General features: G+C 49.1%; 1 protein-coding gene across 1 annotated transcript in view; it reads right to left on the bottom strand.

Annotated features, from left to right (window-relative positions):
- Positions 1 to 21020, bottom strand: part of LOC110567495 (multidrug resistance-associated protein 1-like) — a 70865-nt gene that overhangs the window by 18597 nt on the left and 31248 nt on the right. The window contains 5 exon segments of the mRNA XM_064366599.1: positions 1133 to 1332; positions 8149 to 8459; positions 11502 to 11709; positions 16058 to 16193; positions 18545 to 18635. Of these exon segments, the coding sequence (XP_064222669.1) occupies positions 1133 to 1332; positions 8149 to 8459; positions 11502 to 11709; positions 16058 to 16193; positions 18545 to 18635 (946 nt within the window).

The following is a 21020-nucleotide window of genomic DNA, read 5'->3' as shown; positions in this document are numbered from 1 at the left end:
CCTGACCTCTGGTGATCCACCTGCCTTGGCCTCCCAAAGTGCTGGGATTACAGGCGTAGGCCACTGTGCCTGGCCATCTTATTTGTTTAAAAGGTAGGCTTCGTATGATATCATATAGCACTAGAACTAATATTTTAATTTTCTTCTAAAATATAAACCTTTCTAGGAAGATGGGGTGTTGATCTTTTCTTCACTGCAGCACTTATGAAACATGTGACTGATTCTCCTACTCTGACAGACACAGCTGGACTGTGACAAACCCCTCCCTAAAAATTGTGCGAGGAAAGTCAAGGTCTCTCGTCATTCAGCGTTGGCCTGCCCAGACTTACACTATGGGATTAGAGTGTGTGAGATGGGCTGATGGTTATGGGTCACCTCTGGGGTGCTGCTGCTGCTTCATAAGAGTCTATCAGGACGCAAATCGGTGAGAGGGATTCTGTTTTAGGGGTAAGTCAGACACTTCTCTAAATTCAGCAAATAATTAGCAAATTTCTGCCTCCTTTGGACTGACAGTATTATCTGTGATCCACAAGAGGTCAATCCCCCACCCCGCTCTCCTTTTTTTTCCCCGAGACAGGGTCTCACTGTGCCACCCAGGCTGGAGTGCAGTGGTACAATAATAGCTCTTCAAATTCCTGGGCTCAAATAAGCCTCCAGCCTCAGCCTCAGCCTCTCAAGAAGCTGGGACTACAGGCACACACCACCATCACAGGCTACTTTTTTTTTTTTTTTCTTAGAGAGAAAGATAAGAGTCTTGCTATGTTGCTCAGGTTGGCCTTGAATCCCTGGCCTCAAGGGATCCTCCTGCCTCGGACCCCAGAGTATTGGGATTACAGGCGTGAGCCATGACATCTGGCCCACAAGATGACAATCTATGTGGTTCAGCTTAATATTAGTAAATTGCTTCTGACATACTTCATCCAGGGGTGCATGACCCCCAGACAGAAACAGCAGTGTGAAGACACTCAATGGCAGAGCCTGCCGCTGACAATCTTCAAGTCTCTCCATCCTTTCTGCCAAGGCCCAGATTTGCCTTTACACCCAGCCCAAGGTGCAAGGAAGAGATCGAGGCAAAGGAACAAGGTGCTCAGGTACCTCCTTCGCCCCCTCCTGTGCGTCCCACCATGCCTACCTGTTGGCCACGATGCTGGGGTAATAGGCCTTCTGGTTCTCGTCCACCTTCAGATCACTCTGGCGGATGAAGCGTTCCTGCTCCTTGAAGGCCCGAATAACGCTGACCCCCAGCAAGGTCTCATTGAAATGGGAATAGACGGGGGAGCGGCTGACCGACTCGAGGCGCTTCAGCTGCCGGGAGGTGGCCACGTAGAACCTCTAGGGTAGAGAACGGACGTGGGGAGTTGATGAAAGTTCCTTCATCCATCCTCCCAGGGCTGAGCTGGAGAAAGTCTAGACAGAACCGACACCTCCAGGAGGCACCATGTCAGAGCCGGGCTGCTCTCACAGGGGTGTCCGCTCACCTGGTGAGCCACAGGTACCGCCCGCCAACGGTCAGGACAGTGACAATAAGAGCTCATGCCTGTGCAAAGCCCACAGCCCCAGGCATTGTTCTTAGCATTTTTACAAACATCAGTTCATTCAATCCTCACAAAAAAACCTATGAGGTGCTCATTCCTATATATGATGGGTAAACTAAGGCACAAAGAAGCTAGTTTAATCTCCTCCCCAAGGTCGCCATGTTTCGCCATGTGGCTAGCAAGGCGCAGAGCTGTGTGATTCAAACCCAGACCATCTGGGCTGAAAGTGCTACCCTCTACCCTCCCTGGCCTCTCTGAAGCCTTTAACCTCTAGTGTTTTCTGGAACCAGCAGTGTGGTTTTAGCACAGGCTTTCAGGTCAACCAGACCTCAGGTCAAATCCTGACTCAACTACTGATTGGCTAACAGGCTGTTTCTCTAAGCCTCAGTTTCCTTATTTGTAAAATGGGAACGATGACGGTTGCTCAGCCTGGTGTGGTGGCTCACACTTGTAATACTCACACTTCGGGAGGGCGAGGGGGGAGATCACTTGAGGCCAGGAGTTTGAGACCAGCCCAGGCACATGGCAAAACACCATCTCTACAAAAATAGAAAATTATTAAAAAAAAAAAAAAAAATCAGGGCTTACTTCACAGGGTAATTGTAAGGCTGACATGTAAGAATTAGACAATCATACTTCTGATGTAAATTTACACGTACACATTATTCCATAAATCATACAGACATACATGATGTCACTCAGCACAGTGCCCGGTCATATTAGGGTGAACCATAAGACACGGCTGTTTCTGTAGATAAGAAATGAGTATTAGCAATCTCACATAGTTTGACCTAACAGGAAGCACTCCATTCCATGGTGACTACTGTTATCATTAAGTGACAGAATTCTGCCTGCTGATCACATGCCCTCAAGAGTGACTGGCCATGTAATGGCCAGTGCCAGCACTCTCAGCCCAGCTGAGATGCCCACGAGGATAAGGCAAATCTCATCATCTGCCTCCCTCGATGGCCTCCCAATGCTCTTAGAGGTGCCAACTATGCTTCCCCCCACTCACCTGGTCCTGTAACTCTCCCCCTCCTTCCCTACACGCAGGCTGCCTGCCTCCACCACGTCTCTGTCCCTTCTGGGCCATTCCTCATCACCCAGCAGATGAGAGCACAAATGTCACTTCCTGGCGGAGCTCCTCCTATCCTCCAACACGGGCACCATCTCCAGGCTCAGTGTCCCAGTTCCTGGACTGCGATGACACATTTCACCAGTAGCTCCACCCACCTGGTGGGCAGACGCCTCATCTGCTCTGCCTGCCCCAACCTGGGCATTCCGCCAGTGCCAGGCACCAAGAGCCACCTGATGAGTCTCGTTAGATTCAGAACAAAAGCCACCACCCTCTCCAAGTTCTGAGGCGCTGTGGAACAGATGCTGGGCTGGTGGTTTGAGGACACGTGTGCTCTCCTAGCCTAGGTTTCCTCATCTATGCAAAAGAAACTGTTGAGTATGCAGTTCCCGACTCCCAAAGGCGCCTACAATTGCTTATCAACAGCAGAGCTGGGAAAACTAAGGAAGGTTGCTAGGAACTTGGCTCCCTGCCTCCTGCCCTGGGCCAGATGTGCTGGGCCACTTGGGGGCAGAGTCCAACAGAGAGCATCAATAGCAGCAGGTGGCTTTTACAAGGCCTCCGTGATTGGCAGCTTCTTTCTGGGTGGTAGCACGGGCGTGAACTGGAACCCACAGATGGAGAGCCTTCTGAGGCCCCAGAAACTCTGTAAGTGAACCCAGGCACTGCACAACCCCAGACACTCTCAAAACAGCTGTTCTGCCAATTCCTGGAATGTAGATCAGATATCATTTCTCCTCCAGCTGTTCCCACCCTCCCCGCCATGAAATCCAGACCCCTCTGCACGGCCGAGGGTCCAGGTGATCTGCCCCCACCTTACCCTGGACCACCCTCCTTCCTCTCTCACCAGCTATCTTTCTCAATAGTCCAGATGCAAGTCGCCCTCAAGTGTGTTGCCTGTTCAATTTCCTCCACTTGCCTCTGCCTCGGAACCTTATTTACTGGAAAAATCTAACCTGAGACAGATATTTGTTCAGGAATGATCTGATTTTTTTTGAAACAGAGTCTCATTCTATCACCAAGGCTGGAGTGTAGTGGCATGATCTCAGCTCACTGCAATCTCTGCCTCCCAAGTTCAACCAATTCTCCTGCCTCAGCCTCCCAAGTAGCTGAAATTGCAGGTGCCTGCCACCACATCCAGCTCATTTTTGTATTTTCAGTAGAGACAGGGTTTCACCATGTTGGCCAGGCTGGTCTCAAACTCCTGACCTCAGGTGATCCACCTGCCCTATCGATTTGACGTTTATTTTTTTTTTTGAGACAACTTGCTCTGTCACCAAGGCTGAAGTGCACTGACACAACCTTAACTCACTGCGACCTCCGCCTCCCAGGCTCAAGAGACCCTTCCACCTCAGCTTCCCAAGCAGCTGGGACTACCTGCTACCACACCCAGCTCATTTTTGTATTTTCTATAGAGACCAGGTTTTCCCATGTTGCCCAGGCTGGTCTTGAACTTTTGGGCCCAAGTGATCCTCCCGCCTCAGCCTCCCAAAGTGCTGGAATTACAGGCATGAGCCACTGCACCCGGCCGAACTTCATATAAAGGAAATCTCACAGGACATACTCTTTTGTGTCTGGCTTCTTTTCAGTACTGTAATATCTATGAGATAAACCCAAATGATTTTGTATATGAGCATTGCATTCCTTTTTACTACTCAGTCATAAACTATATAATTATATCACAATTTATTTCCCCATGGTCCTGTTAATGGACATTTGAGTTGTTTCTAGTTTGCGGCGATCATGAATCTAGATGCTAAGAACATTCTAAGCGCTGCCTTTTCTCTCTTTATCCCTCTCTTTATTTTTTTCCATATACACTTAGGAACGAGATTGCCTGATGAGAGGCTAAACGTAAATTTAGCCAAAAGCGATTAAACATTAATTATCCTATGATCTCAACCCTTAAAAAGATGATGTTTTCATGTATCTGCCTCCCCTCCAGTCCTGCCCACACACATCGTGCACTTCGTCTCAGTGATAATGACGGTGCACACACAACTTGGCCCTTTGCTGAAATCATTTCCTTTGTTGTTGAAAAATAAAATCCTTGGTGCTGCAGTAACAGTGCCTTCTAATGACCCTGCTGGAAGCCACATCGCTCCGTGGCGTACCCAGGGTCCTGCTGTTGGCAGATATTTAAGGTGCCTTCCACATCGCATTTGCCCTGTTTTGTTCAAGTGTTTCGGGAACTCTTCCAGCTGGCGTATGAACGTAGATAACATTTTTTGGTAAATGTGAAAAAAAAAAAGCTGGCAGCAATTTCAAGGGGAATAACGAGACTCTGGGAACTGGACCTACTCTCTCTGATTCCACCACTGTTTGTTCTCATCAATCACTGGGCCACAGTGTGGTGGGCCACAGGGTACGGATGACTGAAGCAAGGCCTCCTGGACGCCACCTGAACGGCTGTGCAGCCTGGTTTGAGATATGGCAAACCTCATGGATTCTTACTCTTATTTTGCGTTGCAGCTGAAATGCTCTCATCTAAACAACCCTTCCTTACCGGAAATTGTGCTGCAGTTAATCCTTTAGGGGTAAGTAACGGCACAGTTTTGGAATAGACCAACTTGAGTTTGCACTCTCAGCTCTTCCATTAAAAACATCTATCCTGTGGCACCCTAAGAAACCACGTGTTCAAAGAACAAATAACAGTTTCTGCAGAAGAGATGCAGCACAGACTGATTGCCTACACAATTTCCCCTTCTTTCCCAACAGAAGCTTCTTTATCTTTTTTTCTGAGACAGTCTCGCTCTGTGGCCCAGGCTGGAGTGCAGTGGTGTGATCTCTGTTCACTGCAACCTCTGCCTCCTGGGTTCAAGCGATTCTCCTGTCTCAGTCTTCTGAGTAGCTGGGACTACAGACGCATGCCACCATACCTGGCTAAGTTATGTATTTTTAGTAGAGACTGGGTTTCACCATATTCATTAGGCTGGTCTCCAACTCCTGACCTCAGGTGGTCCACCCGCCTCGGCTTCCCAAAGGACTATGATTACAGGCATGACCCACCACGCCCGGCCCCAACAGAAACTTCTTCTTGGGAAGTGCAATGTGCCCAGGTGAAATACGGCACTTCCCAGGGTCCCTTGTGAGTAGAGGTGGTCCCATGGCTAAGTTCTGGACAATTAGATGTACAGGTGTCCCTCTTATCCAAGGTCTCACTTTCCACGGTTACATGGTTTGGTTATGTCTCGACCCAAATCTCACCTTGAACTATAGTTCCCTTAATCCCCAGGTGTCATGGGAGGGACCAGGTGGAGGTAACTGAATCACGGAGACACTTTCCCCCAACCTGTTCTCATGACAGTGAGTTAGTGCTCACAAGATACGGGGTTTTGCAAGGGGCTCCTGGCTTCCCTGGGCTCTCATTCTTCTTCCACCCGCCATGTGAAGGAGGACATGTCTGCATCTCCTTCTGCCTGGCCTCCTTAGCTATGCACAACTGTGAATCAATTATACCTCTCTCCTCAACAAATTACCCAGTATCAGGTATTTATTCATAGCAGTATGACAACAAACTAATACACATGGTTTCAGTTATCCATGGTCAACTGTGGTCCAAAAACAGTAAATGAAAAATATCAGAAATAAATAATGTATACTTTTTTTTTTTTTTCCAAGATGGAGTCTCACTCTGTTTGTCACCACCAGGCTGGAATGCAGTGTCACCCCACTGCAACCTCCAACTCCTGGGTTCAAGCAATTCTCTTGCCTCAGCCTCCGGAGTAGCTGGGATTACAGGTACCCACCACCATGCCCAGCTAATTTTTAAATGTTTAGTAGAGAGGGGGTTTCACCATGTTGGCCAGGCTGGTTTGGAACTCCTGACATCAGGTGAACATCCAGCCTTGGCCTCCCAAAGTGCCGGAATTAAAGCTGTGAGCCACAGCACCTGGCCAGTATAAGTTTTAAATTGTGCACCCTTCTGAGTAGTCTGATGACATCTCCCACAGTCCCATGAGAGTGTGACTCACCCCTTTCTCCAGCAGATCCATGCTGCAGATCCTCCCTGTCAGTTCAGTTACTTAACAGCAGTATCGGTTATCGGACTGACTGCGATGGTTCTGCAGTGCTTATGTGTAAGTAACCCGAATTTATTTAAGAATGCCCCTGGCTGGGCACAGTGGCTCATGCCTGTAATCCCAGCACTTTGGGAGGCCAAGGTGGGTGGATCACTTGAGGTCAGGAGTTTGAGACCTTCCTGGCCAAACATGGTGAAAACTCAGCTCTACTAAAGATGCAAAAATTAGCTGGGCATGGTACATGCCTGTAATCCCAGCTACTTGGGAGGCTGACGCAAGGGAATCACTTGAACCTGGGATGCAGATGTTGCAATGAGCCAAGATGGCGTCACTGCACTCCAGCCTGGAGGACAGAGCTAGACTCTGTCTCAAAAAGTAATAAAAGTAATGCCCCTCAAGTGCAAGAGCAGTGATAGTGGCATATTGTTATAATTGTTCCATTATCGTACATTATTACTATTAAGTTCTTACTATGCTAAATTTATAAATTTCACTTTATCACAGGTATGTGCGTACAGGAAACAAACAGCGTATGTACCATTCAGTACTATGTGCGGCTTCAGGCATCCATTGGGGGGGGGTCTTAGAATGTGTGCCTGCAGATAAGGGGGTGGTGCTGATTCAGCGCCCATACACTCCCTTGCCCTGCTTCCCCTCCTCAGACTTGCTGACTGAAATATAGATATAATGGCTGGAGACCCAGCAGCCATCTTGGGCCATGAGGCCAACTGAAGAATGAAGAGCTTGTAAAAATATGGTAACAATTTTTAAATTTTTAAATAAAAGCAGGTATATGGGATCTTAAACTCATTAAGATGCCATACCAGTCCTGAACAGCCTACCTCTACATTTCTATTATGACAGAGCAAAAGAAACACCTACCTTGTTTAAGCTCCTATTATTCATGTTTCTACTATCTGCAGGAGGCTTAGGAACTAAACAATTTTATACTTAATGGAATTTTAGGCCAGGTGCAGTGGCTCACGCCTGTAATCCCAATACTTTGGGAGGTTGAGCTGGGTGGATTACCTGAGGTCAGGAGTTTGAGATCAGCCTGACCAATATTCATGAAACCCCATCTCTACTAAAAACACAAAAATTAGCCAGGCATGATGGTGCGTGCCTGTAGTCCCAGCTACTCGGGAGTCTGAGGCAGGGGAATCACTTGAACCAGAAGGGAGAGGCTGCAGTGAGTCAAGACTGTACCATCTCAAAAAGAGAAAAAGAAGAAATTTCAATAATAAAGTTGTCTTCATAGCTATAGGTTTTGTTTCCTTTTTAAATTGACAGATGGAAAAATAAAACTTAGGGAAAAAGTGGATTTGACAAAAAAAGGGCATTTGGTTATTGTGAGCAAAAACACAATCAATTTAGGTATTAGGAACTGACAAAAACAAATCTACAAGCTTCAAAAGCACCACACTGGAGACATGGTGAGATGAGATGAGGCTTTAGGTGACACTGGTGTGTAACACACAGTAGGGCTGGTCCCGAATATTAAGACCCCACCTCTTACCTGGACGAAGAAGTAGATGAGGCCGAGGGGCGGGATGATGACGGCAGCAATGGGCGTGGCCAGCAGGATAATGATGCAGGCACCGATGACGTTGAACAGGGAGCCCATGAACATCTTGATGACCTGCGGGATCATGGAGCCCACCGTGTCCAGCTCCTTGGAGAAGCGGTTCACCAGGTTCCCGCTGGGGGTTCGCTCAAAGAAGCTCATGGGTGACCGCAGGACGTTGTCCAGCAGGTCCAGGTGCAGATGGTGGGAAGCGAAGATCCCCCCAATGGACACGGCCATGGAGTAGCCAAACACAGCGATCCCTGCAGACACTTGGAGTTAAACTCCACAATGCGGAGGGTGAGCTGACTGCCGGCCAGACACTGCAGGGAGGAGTGGCCGTGTGCAGGAGGCAGACCTGGACTCTGAATTTCTAATAATAATGATGATGATGGCCAGGCACAGTGGCCCACACCTGTAATCCCACCACTTTGGGAGGCCGAGGTGGGCAGATCACTTAAGGTCAGGAGTTTGACACCAGCCTGGCCAACATAGTAAAACCCCATCTCTACTAAAAATACAAAATTAGCCGGGTGTGGTGGCAGGCACCTGTAATCCCAGCTGCTCGGGAGGCTGAGGCAAGGGAATTACTGAAATCCGGGAGGTGGAGGTTGCAGTGAGCCGAGATTATGCCACTGCACTCCAACATGGGGGACAGAGTGAGACTCCGTCTCAAAAATAATCATGATGATGATGATGATGGCGGTGGCTATTTTTCAGAGGGCACTTCCTATGTGCTAAGCACTGTGCTGGGTTTCGCATGTAATTAATTTGTATGGTGACTCTGAATAATTTCTGTTACTACCCAACTTACAAATGAGAAAACTGAAGTCTAGGTAGGTGAATGCCTTTGCCCATATTATACTGTGGCTATCAGAAGCAGAACTGGGATTTTAATCCAGACAGCCTGCTTTTAATCCACAGGCCATACTCCTCTGGAGCAAGGTCCCAAACCCCCGGGCCACAGACAGGCACCAGTCCATGACCTGTTAGGAACTGGGCCACACAGCAGGACGGTGCAGTGGGCAAGTGAGCATCACCGCCTGAGCTCTGCCTCCTGTCAGCTCAGCGGTGGCATTAGATCCTCAGAGCAGCGCAAACCCTACTGTGAACTGCGCATGCAAGGGACCTAGGCTGTGCACTCCTGATGAGAATCTAACTACTGCCTGAGGATCTAAGGTGAAACAGTTTCATATCAAAATCACCCCCCACCCTTTCCATGAAACCGGTCTCTAGTGTCAAAAAAACCCGGGAATGGCTGCGCTAGAACAGTGCTATCTGAGGTAGTTTTCTGTAATGATGGAAATGTTCTATGCCTCCCGAGTAGCAGAGATTACAGGTGTGGGCCACCACGCCCAGCACATTTTTGAATTTTTTGTAGAGACAAGGTTTTGCCATGTTGCCCAGGCTGGTCTCGAACCCCTGGACTAAGCAATCTACCCACCTTGGCCTCCCAAAGTGCTGGAATTACAGGCGTGAGCTACTGCACCCAGGCTTTATTTAATTTTAATAGTTGAAACTGAAATAGCCACTTGTGCCTTGTGACTACCGCACCAGACAGTAGAGCTCTAGAATAGACACTGATGCTGTGTGAGTTCAGGTAATACCACACTGTTTCTGTTCTCTACTTTCCCTCAATTATAATTTGTAGGCCACAGTCCTTTGCCCTAATGGCAAGGAAAGGGGACGTTAGAGATTCAGAGACTCAGGGAATCCATGTCTGCTCTGCTACCGGTGGGTTTTCCAAAGCCATCTCCTGGAGATCCTGAGACACTGGTGGTTCTCTCAAACAACCCACAGGAGGGCACTGCGCATTCCAGAGCAGCAACTTCCTAGGAAGGAAGAGGCTTCCATCTCAGCCTCTTTAATCAGGAAGAGACTGCAGAGGCAGGGGCTCCAATGACAGGCTCTGGAGGCAATGGTGCCAAACTCCGCCTCTGCCACTAACCAGTTATGGGACCTCCTACAGGTCACTGAATCTCTCAGTTTCCTCACCATAAAACGGGACAATGACACTGACCCCGGAGCACTGTGGAATGTAACATCCCCACCTGGCAATATGCCTGGCATATAGGAAGCTCTCAAATCTGTGAAGCCTATGCATTTACTGTGTATATATCATACGAAACACACATGAGTATTTACAAACACAGCTCACACACTGCACAGCACAGTGGTTAACAGCGTGAGCTCCTGAGCCAGACTGCCTTGTTCTATGCCAATGCCACCATGTATTAGCTGTGTGACTTTTGGCAAACCACTCAACCTCTCTGGACCTCAATTTCTACATCTCCGAAATAGCGGAAATATTAACTCCTACCTCGCAGGACTGCTGCAAGGATAAAATAAGCCAAAGCACGTGTAAGTGTTTAGAACTGAGCCAAGTACCAAATAAATGATCTGTCAGCACCAGCTGTTATAATCAACACTGCTGCGTTTGAGGACTCCCACAGGACCACACAGAACGGTACAGAGCAGGGTTTCTTTTCTTTTTTGTTTTCGTGTTTTTGTTTTTTGAGACAGGGTCTTGCTCTGTCACCCAGGCTGGAGTGCAGTGGTGCAGTCATAGGTGGAACTGTAGGCTCAAACTCCTGGCCTCAAGCAATCCTCTCACCTCAGCCACCAAAGCAGCTGAGACCACAGGCACAGAGCACCATGTGTAGCTATAGATTATTTTATCTATTTTTTTTTTTTTTTACTCATCTATTTTTTCTAGAGGCAGGGTCTCACTATGTTGTCCAGGCTGGTCTCAAACATCTGGCCTCAAGTGATCCTCTGACCTCAGCTTCCCAAAGTGCAGGATTCTAGGTGTGAGCCACCATGCCTGGCCAACAGCAGGGTTTCTCAATTTTGTGACAACCAAAAGCAACTCCAGGTATTGTCAAACATTCCCTGCCCATAATTGGGAATTACTAGGATGAACCAATTTCTACCTATGCCCAGCAGGCCACAGTCCACAAGTGAGACCTCACGGAAGCTCTGCCACCCTGACAGAGCAAACAGGGTAGGGGGGCCCTCCCAACTCACAGTGCTTCCAGTGGCGTCTGTTCTCAACTGTCCTCATCTGTAAAATGGGCACAAAGGAGCACTCCTCCCGTCTACCACCAAGGGCCACGTGAACAAAGCACTCAAACACTCACTCTGCAAATCTTTGAGTGTCTACTAGCTGACAGCTACTGTTCCTCTTGGTTTGGCCTGGTCTGGGGTTCCACGAAACCCTGAGGACTCTAAGGATCCAATTCTATAATCAGACAAAGCCACCACAGGGGTTCAAATCAAGCGGGGTGGAAGATGGTGCCACCCACCTTGGGAAATGCCCAGGGCTCCATAGACGCTCAGTCGGACTTTCGTGTGCTCCTGGGTCCCATTGACGATGGGGTCATCAGTCCAGAGGCTGAGCCAATAGTTGGAAGCCAGCGAGGCCACGTGGTTACACATGAAAAGGAAGATGCTGAGAAAGGAGACGAAGAGTCCGATGGCCTTCATGTAGTCCCAGTACACGGAGAGCTTGACCTGGAGACCATGGGGGATAAGGCAGCTTAGCACGTGCAGCACCAGCCCAGCTGCACAAGGCCAGGGCTTCACCTGCACTGCGCCACCCAGCTGCCTGCCTTTGCTCTCACCTGGAACACCCTCCCCTTTAGCTATTCGACAACATCAGCAGTAAACAAAGTCCAGGGCCAGGCGCGGTGGCTCACGCCTGTAATCCCAGCACTTTGTGAGGCCCAGGCGGGTGGATCAACTGAGGTCAGGAATTGGAGACCAGCCTGGCCAATACGGTGAAACTCGGCCTGTACTAAAAATATACAAAATTAGCCAGGTTTGGTGATGGGCGCCTGTAATCCCAGCTAACTGGGAGGCCGAGGCAGGACAATCACTTGAACACAGGAGGCAGAGGTTGTAGCAGTGAGGCAAGATTGACCCACTGTACTCCAGCCTGGGCGACAGAGTGACACCCCATCTCAAAAACAACAACAACAACAAAAACAAACTGGAGGTCTCTGCCCTCACGCACGGAGCTTCCAGTCGCGTGGTGAGATAGGTTCCCATCAAATCATCCCAGATAAATGCATCATCACAGAGAAGGGCTGCAAACAGCACACGATTCCCGTTTTTTCTATGTAAAGAGTTAAACCAAAACCGGGTGTGGTGGCTCACACCTGTAATCCCAGCACTCTGGGAGGCCAGGGTAAGTGAGTCACCTGAGGTCAGGAGTTCAAGACCAGCCTGACCAACATGGTGAAACCCCGTCTCTACTAAAATATAAAAATTAGCTGGGCGTGGTGGCACACGCTACTCAGGAGGCTGAGGCAGGAGAATCACCTGAACCTGGGAGGTGGAAGTTGCAGTGAACTGAGATTGCGCCACTGCACTCCAGCCTAGACGACAGAGTGAGACTCTTGTCTCAAAAGAAAATGAAACATAAAAAAAAATCAAGACTATTGACTGGGTGGTGGCTCATGCCTGTAATCCCAGCAGTTTGGGAGGCAGAGGCAGGTGGATCACCTGAGGTCAGGAGTCCGAGAGCAGCCTGGCCAGCATGGTGAAACTGTCTGTACTAAATACAAAAATAATTTGGGCATAGAGGCATGCACCTGTAGTCCCAGCTACTCTGGAGGCTGAGGCACAAGAATCAGTTGAACCTGGGAGGTGGAGGTTGCAGCAAGCCATAAATGCACCACTGTACTCCAGCCTGGGTGACAGAGGAAGACTCTGTCTCCAGAATTTAAAAAAAAAAAAAGTTAAAACCAGCTGAAGCAGCACTTGCAAAGGCCCTGGGGTAGGAGGGAACCAAGCGCCTGTGGGGAACTGAGAGAAGGCACAGGTGGCTGGAGCCAGGAGATCATGGGGCAGCAAGGAGCAGGAGGCTGGAGAAAACAGTCGCAGCCAGCCCACACATGGTGTGGGAGAGTCGGGTCAGGATTCCAACTTCTATGCCGAGACCGACAGAAAGCAGAAGCCATCAATGAGCTTTAAGCAATGTGTGACATACTGCCCAGCAACCAAGGCCAGTGTCACCTATGTGCCACGACTGGGCCAGCCTCCCCCAGCTCCTTTCATTCTGAGCACAGAATACCATCTTACCCATCTTCCCAGTGCCCAGTTCCCTCCAGGAGACTAAGGCTAGAGTTTCTTTTCCTGGTGTATTCCCTAGGGAGCCCGGCATGGGGCTAAACCAATCTAGCTGCCTGACATGAGAGACGGCAATCTGCCCTAGGCCAGCCCCTTCCTAAACTGCCTGGCTTGGTTTCAAGAAACTCCAGGTATCTTTACCCATGTCTGTGCTCATTGTGATTTCAAGCTTTTCATGCTGAATTTTGAGTCATAAAAATCACCTGGACTGGGAACAGTGGCTCACACTTACAATTCCAGCACTTTGGGAGGCCAAGGCAAGAGAATTGCTTGAGCCCAGGAGTTCGAGACCAGCCTGGCAAACACAGTAAGACCCTGTCTCTACAAAAAAATTTTAAATTAGTTAGGCATGGTGGGCCACGCCTACTCAGGAGGCTGAGCTAGGAGGATCACTTGAACCCAGAAGCTTGAAGCTGCAGTGAGCTATGGTCACTCCACTGCACTCCAGCCTGAGCAATACAGCGAGGCCCTGCCCGCCCCCAAACAAATCAAAAATCAGCTGACCCTAAGGTCTAGCTGAAAGGTAACACGTGAAAGATAACAGGTCTGATGTGGAACTAATTGCTGCCTTTTGAATTTTCCAGTCTCCATTCTGGGAAATGAAATACGTGGGAGAGGAGACAGGTCATAATTAAGAATGTGTTTATTTTACCAGTTGGCGTCATCATGCAGCCAAGCTGCCTGTTGCCCCTGAAATTAGCCTGGAGGGTTCGGGAATCCCTTTCTCATGAGCAGTGGAGTATGGTGGGTTCGGGAGTCAGAAATGACAAGTGTGTGGCCAGGTGTGGTGGCTCATGCTGGTAATCCCAGTACTTTGGGAGGCCAAGGCGGGCAGATCACTTGAGCCCAGGAGTTCAAGACCAGCCTGGGCAACGAGGTGAAATTCAGCTCTACAAAAAAAATAAAAACATTAGTCAAGCATGGTGGTGCACACCTGAACTCCCAGCTACTTGGGAGGCTGAGGTGGGAGAATCACTTGAATCTGGGAGGTAGAGGCTTCAGTGAGCCATGATTGTGCCACTATACTCCATCCTTGGTGACGAAGTCAGACCTTGTCAGAGAAAACAAAAAAACAAATTAAAAAAAAAAAAAACAAGAAAGAAACGATGAGCATGTTGTGCCTGGCTCCACTCTTGGTCCAGCTTTGACAAGTTACAAGCCCCCTGGCTTTGGTGTCCCTTGAATATAAAATTGGAGTTAAATGAGGATTAAAGGGCCTTGCATCTCTGCCCCGTCCTTCCCATATCCTGCCATTTGGGTAATTTCTCTGGCTTCCTGGAGGGTCATTAGGGTAATGCAAAAGAGGAGAGAGGTCATAACACCAGTTATCTCTACCCCCGGCCTTGGTCCTACCTGCGATGACAAGTTAAGGAAGAAACCAGGAACAGAAAGTCCTGGGAAGCTCTGGACACATCCGGGCGGATCTAAGAGAAAGTGTCCCAGCCTCACTCCTCCGCTACCACCTTTCAAGGGGTTTTTTGGTTTTTTTTTGAGACGGAGTTTCGCTCTTGTTACTCAGGCTGGAGTGCAATGGCGCATCTCAGTTCACCGCAACCTCCGCCTCCTGGGTTCAGGCAATTCTCCTGCCTCAGCCTCCTGAGTAGCTGGGATTACAGGCATGCGCCACGGTGCCCAGCTACTTTTTTGTATTTTTAGTAGAGACAGGGTTTCATGTTGACCAGGATGGTCTCGATCTCTTGACCTCATGATCCACCCGCCTCGGCCTACCAAAGTGCTGGGATTACAGGCGTGAGCCACTGCACCCGGCGCTGTTTTTCTTTATCTGAATTCTTTTTTACCTACTTTAAAAATTCCATTTCCTATTTTTTTAAAAACACAACCACGTTTATTTTTAAAAATAAACTGTGTATCACTACCATAAATGGAAAATTATTAACACTTGCCCAAAATAGATGATCTTTAAAAAAAAAATAATAAAACAGGAGCTCGAAACCTGCTTTCCTTGTTACAAAGAGAAGCTAGCAGATGTTAGGTATCGAAGCCAGGCTAAGACCCAACTGGGACTTTCTCAGGGACATAATCATAAGGACCAAATGAGAAATAAAAAGCAGGCTGGGAGCAGTGGCTCACACCTGTAATCCCAGCATTTTGGGAAGCTGAGGAGGGCAGATGATCCCAGGAGTTCAAGACGAGCCTAGCCAACGTGGCGAAACCCTGTCTCTACTAAAAATATAAAAATTAGCTGGGCGTGGTAGCAAGTGTCTGCAATTCCATCTACTCAGGAGGCTAAGGCAGGAAAATTGCTTGAACCTGGGAGGCAGAGGTTATAGTGAGCCAAGATTGCACCACTGCACTCGAGACTTGGTGACAGAGACTCCGTCTCAAAAGAAAGAAATGAAACAAACATTCATTTATCATTGAATGTGTCTGCACACAACCTGAAACCATCTCAGGCACGACGGATCCGCATGTTGCAGGAAGCCCTGATTTAAAGCATCCAGGTCACCTACAGCTAATGAGAGCCCCTAAGCTCCTCAAGTCGATGTGGCAGTCAGTAGAGCAGAGACCATGCATCAGCCCTGGAGTCTGCCCGCCAGGGTTCAAATCCCAGTTCTGCTGCTTACCAGCAGTGGCCTTGGGTAAGTCACTAAACCTCTCTGGCCTCCGTTTCTGGTGCAGTAAATAATACCTTTACAGACAAGGCACTCTGCACAGTGGGCGCTCTGTGAACTCCAGCCACCATCATCACTGAAGGAGCGAATCTCACCTGCCCTGTCTGTGCCTTGTCAGCCTCCATCAGCTTCCAGGTCTCCTCCGTCTTGGCCTCGGCGTTCCGCAGCTCTGCGGTGCTGTTGTGGCACCTGCTGATGTCCCCGCTGTAGGAGGAGGAGCTGCTGAGCTGTCTGGAGAAGCAAAGCACAGAGGTGTCAACTGCACGGATGCTTTGGGCAGGATCGGGGGGCTCCCTGCTGGGGCTGCTTTTGTGCATCTGAACCATGGTGTAAGAGATAGAGTGTTCCCACAGGCACACATGTAAACATATGTATGAACATGTGCACATGTGCAACCCCCCCACCAAGTCATTCCCCAGGGTAATAGGTCTCCAGAGAAACGGACTGTCTCAGGCAGGAATGAGGCCTGTGGGAAATTCAATGCGTGATGATCTCTGGGGTCTGCAAAAAGCCTACAAGCACTGATACGCAAAAAAGTGCGTGTTTCCTTTTTTTTTGAGATCAATTCTAATTGATCTCAAATAAAAGATAAAACAGAAACAGCTTGTCTTAGATCATCTTTCAAACATGAAGAAGATTCAAAATATAAAATATGATCAAAAAAATAGGGCAAAGTACCCAGCTCGTTTAATTTTCTTGTTTTACACAGGTGGTGGGGGTTGGGGTGGGATCTTGCCCTGGCTGCTCCTTCATCCAAGCATGTTACTCAGAAAGCACTTTTTGGCTGCGCACGGTGGCTCACACCTGTAATCCTAACACTCTGGGAGACCAAAGAGGGCAGATCACTTGAGGCCACAGTTCAAGACCAGCCTGCCCAACACGGTGAAACCCCATCTCTACTAAAAATACAAAAATTAGCCAGGTGTGGTGGCAGGCACCTAGAGTCCCAAATACTCGGCAGGCTGAGGCAGAAGAATCGCTTGAATCTCAGAGGCAGAAGTTGCAGTTAGCCGTGATTGTGACACTGCACTCCAGCCTCGGCGACACAGTGAGACCCTGCCCAAAACAAAGGCACTTTTTGCATATCAGTGGTCATCAGTTTTATTGCAAACCCCCAGAGATCATCACAGATTCAGTTTTGTGGTCAGTGGTTGAGATGGCCCCACTGCACACTGCCCTCCAACCTGGGTGACAGAGGGAGACTCCATCTCAAAAAAAAAGAAATTATGGAGTCCATGCAAAACACAGATGTGGCTCTTTGCCGTGGAACTTTCTGTACCTTCCTCTACCTACTTATCTCCTGCCCAGGATTACAAGATACCTGAGGTCAAGAGCCCCATGTGAGTCATCACTGCACCCCCAGAACCGTGTCCCCTGAAAACGCTTCCTGAAGGCCAAATAAACCTCCAGCACCTCCCCTCTTTGATCTAGGGCCTGGAGGTGGGTAACCTTTCCTTGCACATGAGATCTGTGCAAAGGTCTTTGGTTAAGACCAAGTGAGGTGGAAGTGGCAAGAGTGAGTTTTCAGGGAGCGGCCAAGGGAAGAATCAGAACCAACTCTGGACGGAATCTAGAATTCAGGTGGGGAGCTGGCGCTATCTGCTTCATGACCCAGGGCTTCACAAATCCACGCTAGCATCTCGGACGAAAATCTTACATCCTTCTGTGCTCATGCACTGTCTGGAGTCTCTCACTAGAATGTACGCTGTGAAAGATGACAGCAATGGCAGAAGTGACATCTACCAACACACAGCGCTAGGCCTCATCGTCCTTGCCCTCCCGACTCCCATAGCAACTGCAGGGCCACCACCCTTTCTCAAATCCCTGGGGTCCGGTGTTTGTAGGTTTTGACTTGTCCATTTTTGTTGTTGTTCTTTTGCTGTTTTTTTGGTTTTGTTTTTTTTTTAGACGTAGTCTTGCTCTGTTGCCCAGGCTGGAGTGCTGTGGCACAATCTCGGCTCAATGTAACCCCCACTTCACAGGTTCAAGCGATACTCATGCCTCAGCCTCCCAAGTAGCTAGGATTACAGGCGCCTGCCACCACACCTGACTAATTTTTGTACCTTTAGTAGAGACGAGGTTTCACCATGTTGGCCAGGCTGGTCTTGAACTCCCGTCCTCAGGCGATCCACCTGCCTCAGCCTCCGAAAGTGCTAGGATTACAGGTGTGAGCCACCACGCCTGGCCAACTTAGCCAATCTTTAAAAGCTGGTATGGTTAACATACTGCATGTGCCGTAAATCCCATGGGATCTAAGGAAGCCCTCTATAATCAAACACAAGGATACTTCCTTTTTTGTAGACATGGGGTCTTGCTATCTTGTCCAGGGTGGTCTCAAACTCCTGGCCTCAAGCAATCCTCCTGCCTCAACCTTCTAAAGTGCTGAGATTACAAGCATGAGCCACCATATCTGGCCATGAGACAGTTTTCAATCGAATGCTGCTTCACAAGCCTGAACCTTCCAGGCCCCCCCGAATGACCTGAGCAAAGACCCACACCATGTAGGGAACGCGAGTGTCAGAAGCGTGGACAGATGGTGAAATCATGAGGCCTGCTGAGTCACGCCACCTCCCTGCACTTACCTCTGCAGTTGCTTCCCCGCCCTGTCCGTCACCAGCAAGCCATTCTCCATTTGCTTTGCTTCCTTCCCTGGACGACTGATGCCCGTCACCCCTGGCAGACAAGAGACGGAGGGGAGGGGAGTTATATGATCCAGATGCTAAAACCAAGGGCAAGGAAAACTGGCCACTTCAGGGAGGAGACGGCAGAGCACCAGGCCACCAGGATGCTCAGAAAGTAGACCTGCTCTGCAGAGGCCATGAACATGCTGCGTGGTTGCGGGGCAGGTGGTACCTGCAGTTCAGTCCCTTGGGGCAGGAATGGTGTTCTGCAGCTGTGCAGAGAGCTCCATCCACTGAGGGCCCGAGCTAGCGTCTCATACCAGCAGAAATGGGTAAAACCCAGCCCAGGTAACAGCATTTCTGCTGTATGAAGCCCACTTCTCAGGACCCTGATGCAAGGAACCACAGGAGGGAAAGGCCATAGTCCCCTGGTTCCTAAGCATTGTAAGAAGAGGTGATATTCAAAATAGAGAACCAGTTTGACAAGGGCATCAGCCAACAGGCAGAGGCCCAGGGACCCCTGTAGTGCCAGGAATTAATGCTTTAGCTCCCAGATCACAGAGAGGTCCCCAGAGAGAGTTCATTGTAAAAGGTGCCTGGGGCAGTGGCTGTTTCCATAGTACTAAGCAAGTATTTCAATATTTGAACAACTGGGGAACCAAGTCCTGCCAACAATCAGGTGAGCTTCGAAGTGGGCCCTTTCCCGGTTGATTCTTCAGATGAGACCCCAGCCCAGGCAGATGCCTTGGCTGCAGACTTAAGGAAGGACCCTGATAAGGACACCAAGGGACAGGGCAGCTAGGTATCTGCCCCAACCCAGGAAGAATCCACCCAGCATCAACTATTATCACCAGAACATCAACAATGACATTGACCACCAGCACTTATCAAGCGTGCTCAGGCACTGTGCTATGTTGAAACAGATTGTATCTCTTTCCCGGTTCACAGCACCCCAGTGATGATGACAACTGCAGCCCCCACTGTGCACTGGCTGACTCACTCTTTGGTGCCAGGAGAGAAAGCAGCACAATGTATGACACCAAAGGGCTGACCCCAGAAGAGGTGGGAGAGGACCCAGGACAGAAGATACAAAAGGGAAAAATATGCAGCCAGCAGCACAGTCACGGTGACCCTGGGGACATGCTCGGGTGACATGAATAAAAGCAGAACTCCAAAATGCAGGGTCTCACAGAAACAGCCATATGGAGACACAGACACGCCTGGAAGGGAAGTGGGGGCTACAGATCATCTCTGGACTCAGGAAAGCATTCCATGCCAGGGATTCTCATCTTGGTTGCAAATCAATCACAGTGGGGCTTTACTAATGAGCAGGTGGCAGTCAGGCACAGTGGCTCACGTCTGTAATTCCAGCATTCATGAGGCCGAGGCAGGCAGATCAGCTGAGGCCAGGAGTTCAAGACCAGCTTGACCAACATTGCAAAACCCCATTTCTACTCTACAAATATAAAACTTAGCCAGGTGCAGTGGTGTGCACTTACAATCCAACCTACTTGGGAGGCTGAGGCACGAGAATCACTTGAACCAGGGAGTCGGAGGTTGCAGTGAGACAAGATGGCGCCACTACACTCCAGCCTGGGTCACAGAGCAAGACTGTCTCAAAAAATAAATAAATAATGAAAGAATTTTAAAAAATGAATTTAAAAAAAATTAAAATAAAAAATGAGCAGGTGCTGTCATGTCCAGCCCGGTCCCTGCGGTGACTCTGAAGGTAACTGTGATGCATGGGAAGTGTTCTCTCACTACCTGGCTGTGCGCCTTCTCTGAGCCTTATCTTCCACATCTGCAAAACTACAATGGCAGCAGACACCACCCTCATTTGCGAGAGGGTGAAATGACATCACACACAGTGCTTGGCACAGCGAGTGTTCGGTGATGGCATACCTGTGTTGCTTATTACTAAATGCATCTTTAAACACGCTCCATAGAGAATTCTAAACACAGCCAGAAACTGAGAACCTCTGCTTTTAACATTCCCTTTAGTGTCAATGTCTGTTTTGTTTTTTAAATTAGAAATTTAAAAAACACTAAATTAAAACAAACAAACCAACCAACCAAGCCCAAATAGCCACATCACTCAGGAAGGAAGAGTGATACCAAGCAGGACTTCCGTGCAGCCAGTCCTCACACACATGCATGATGCTGGGAACCCGCATGGCTTTAACCTTCTTTCTCTGTGCAGGGATGAGAAGAGAATGTTCCAGAACACTCCCAGGGACCCCCATCTGGAGGCTGCATGCTGCGGAGAGCCCCACCTCTCCTACCAACAGCCCCAGGCCACCCTCCTGTAAGCCTCGGCCTTCGCCTCTCCTGTTCCTCACTGTGTGCAACCACCAGGGTCAGTTGGGAGCTTCTGCAGTGGCTGCTGAGGCTGTCTCACCCTCTCGACCCACCAGTTAGCCCACAGGTTGAACTGGGC

Source organism: Aotus nancymaae, unplaced genomic scaffold (assembly GCF_030222135.1).
Source record: "Aotus nancymaae isolate 86718 unplaced genomic scaffold, 86718_ANA_hifiasm-v0.15.2.pri h1tg000064l_1, whole genome shotgun sequence".
NCBI lineage: Eukaryota > Metazoa > Chordata > Mammalia > Primates > Aotidae > Aotus > Aotus nancymaae.
The sequence above is the reverse complement of the archived record's forward strand: the minus strand, read 5'-3'. Positions and strand labels throughout refer to the sequence as shown.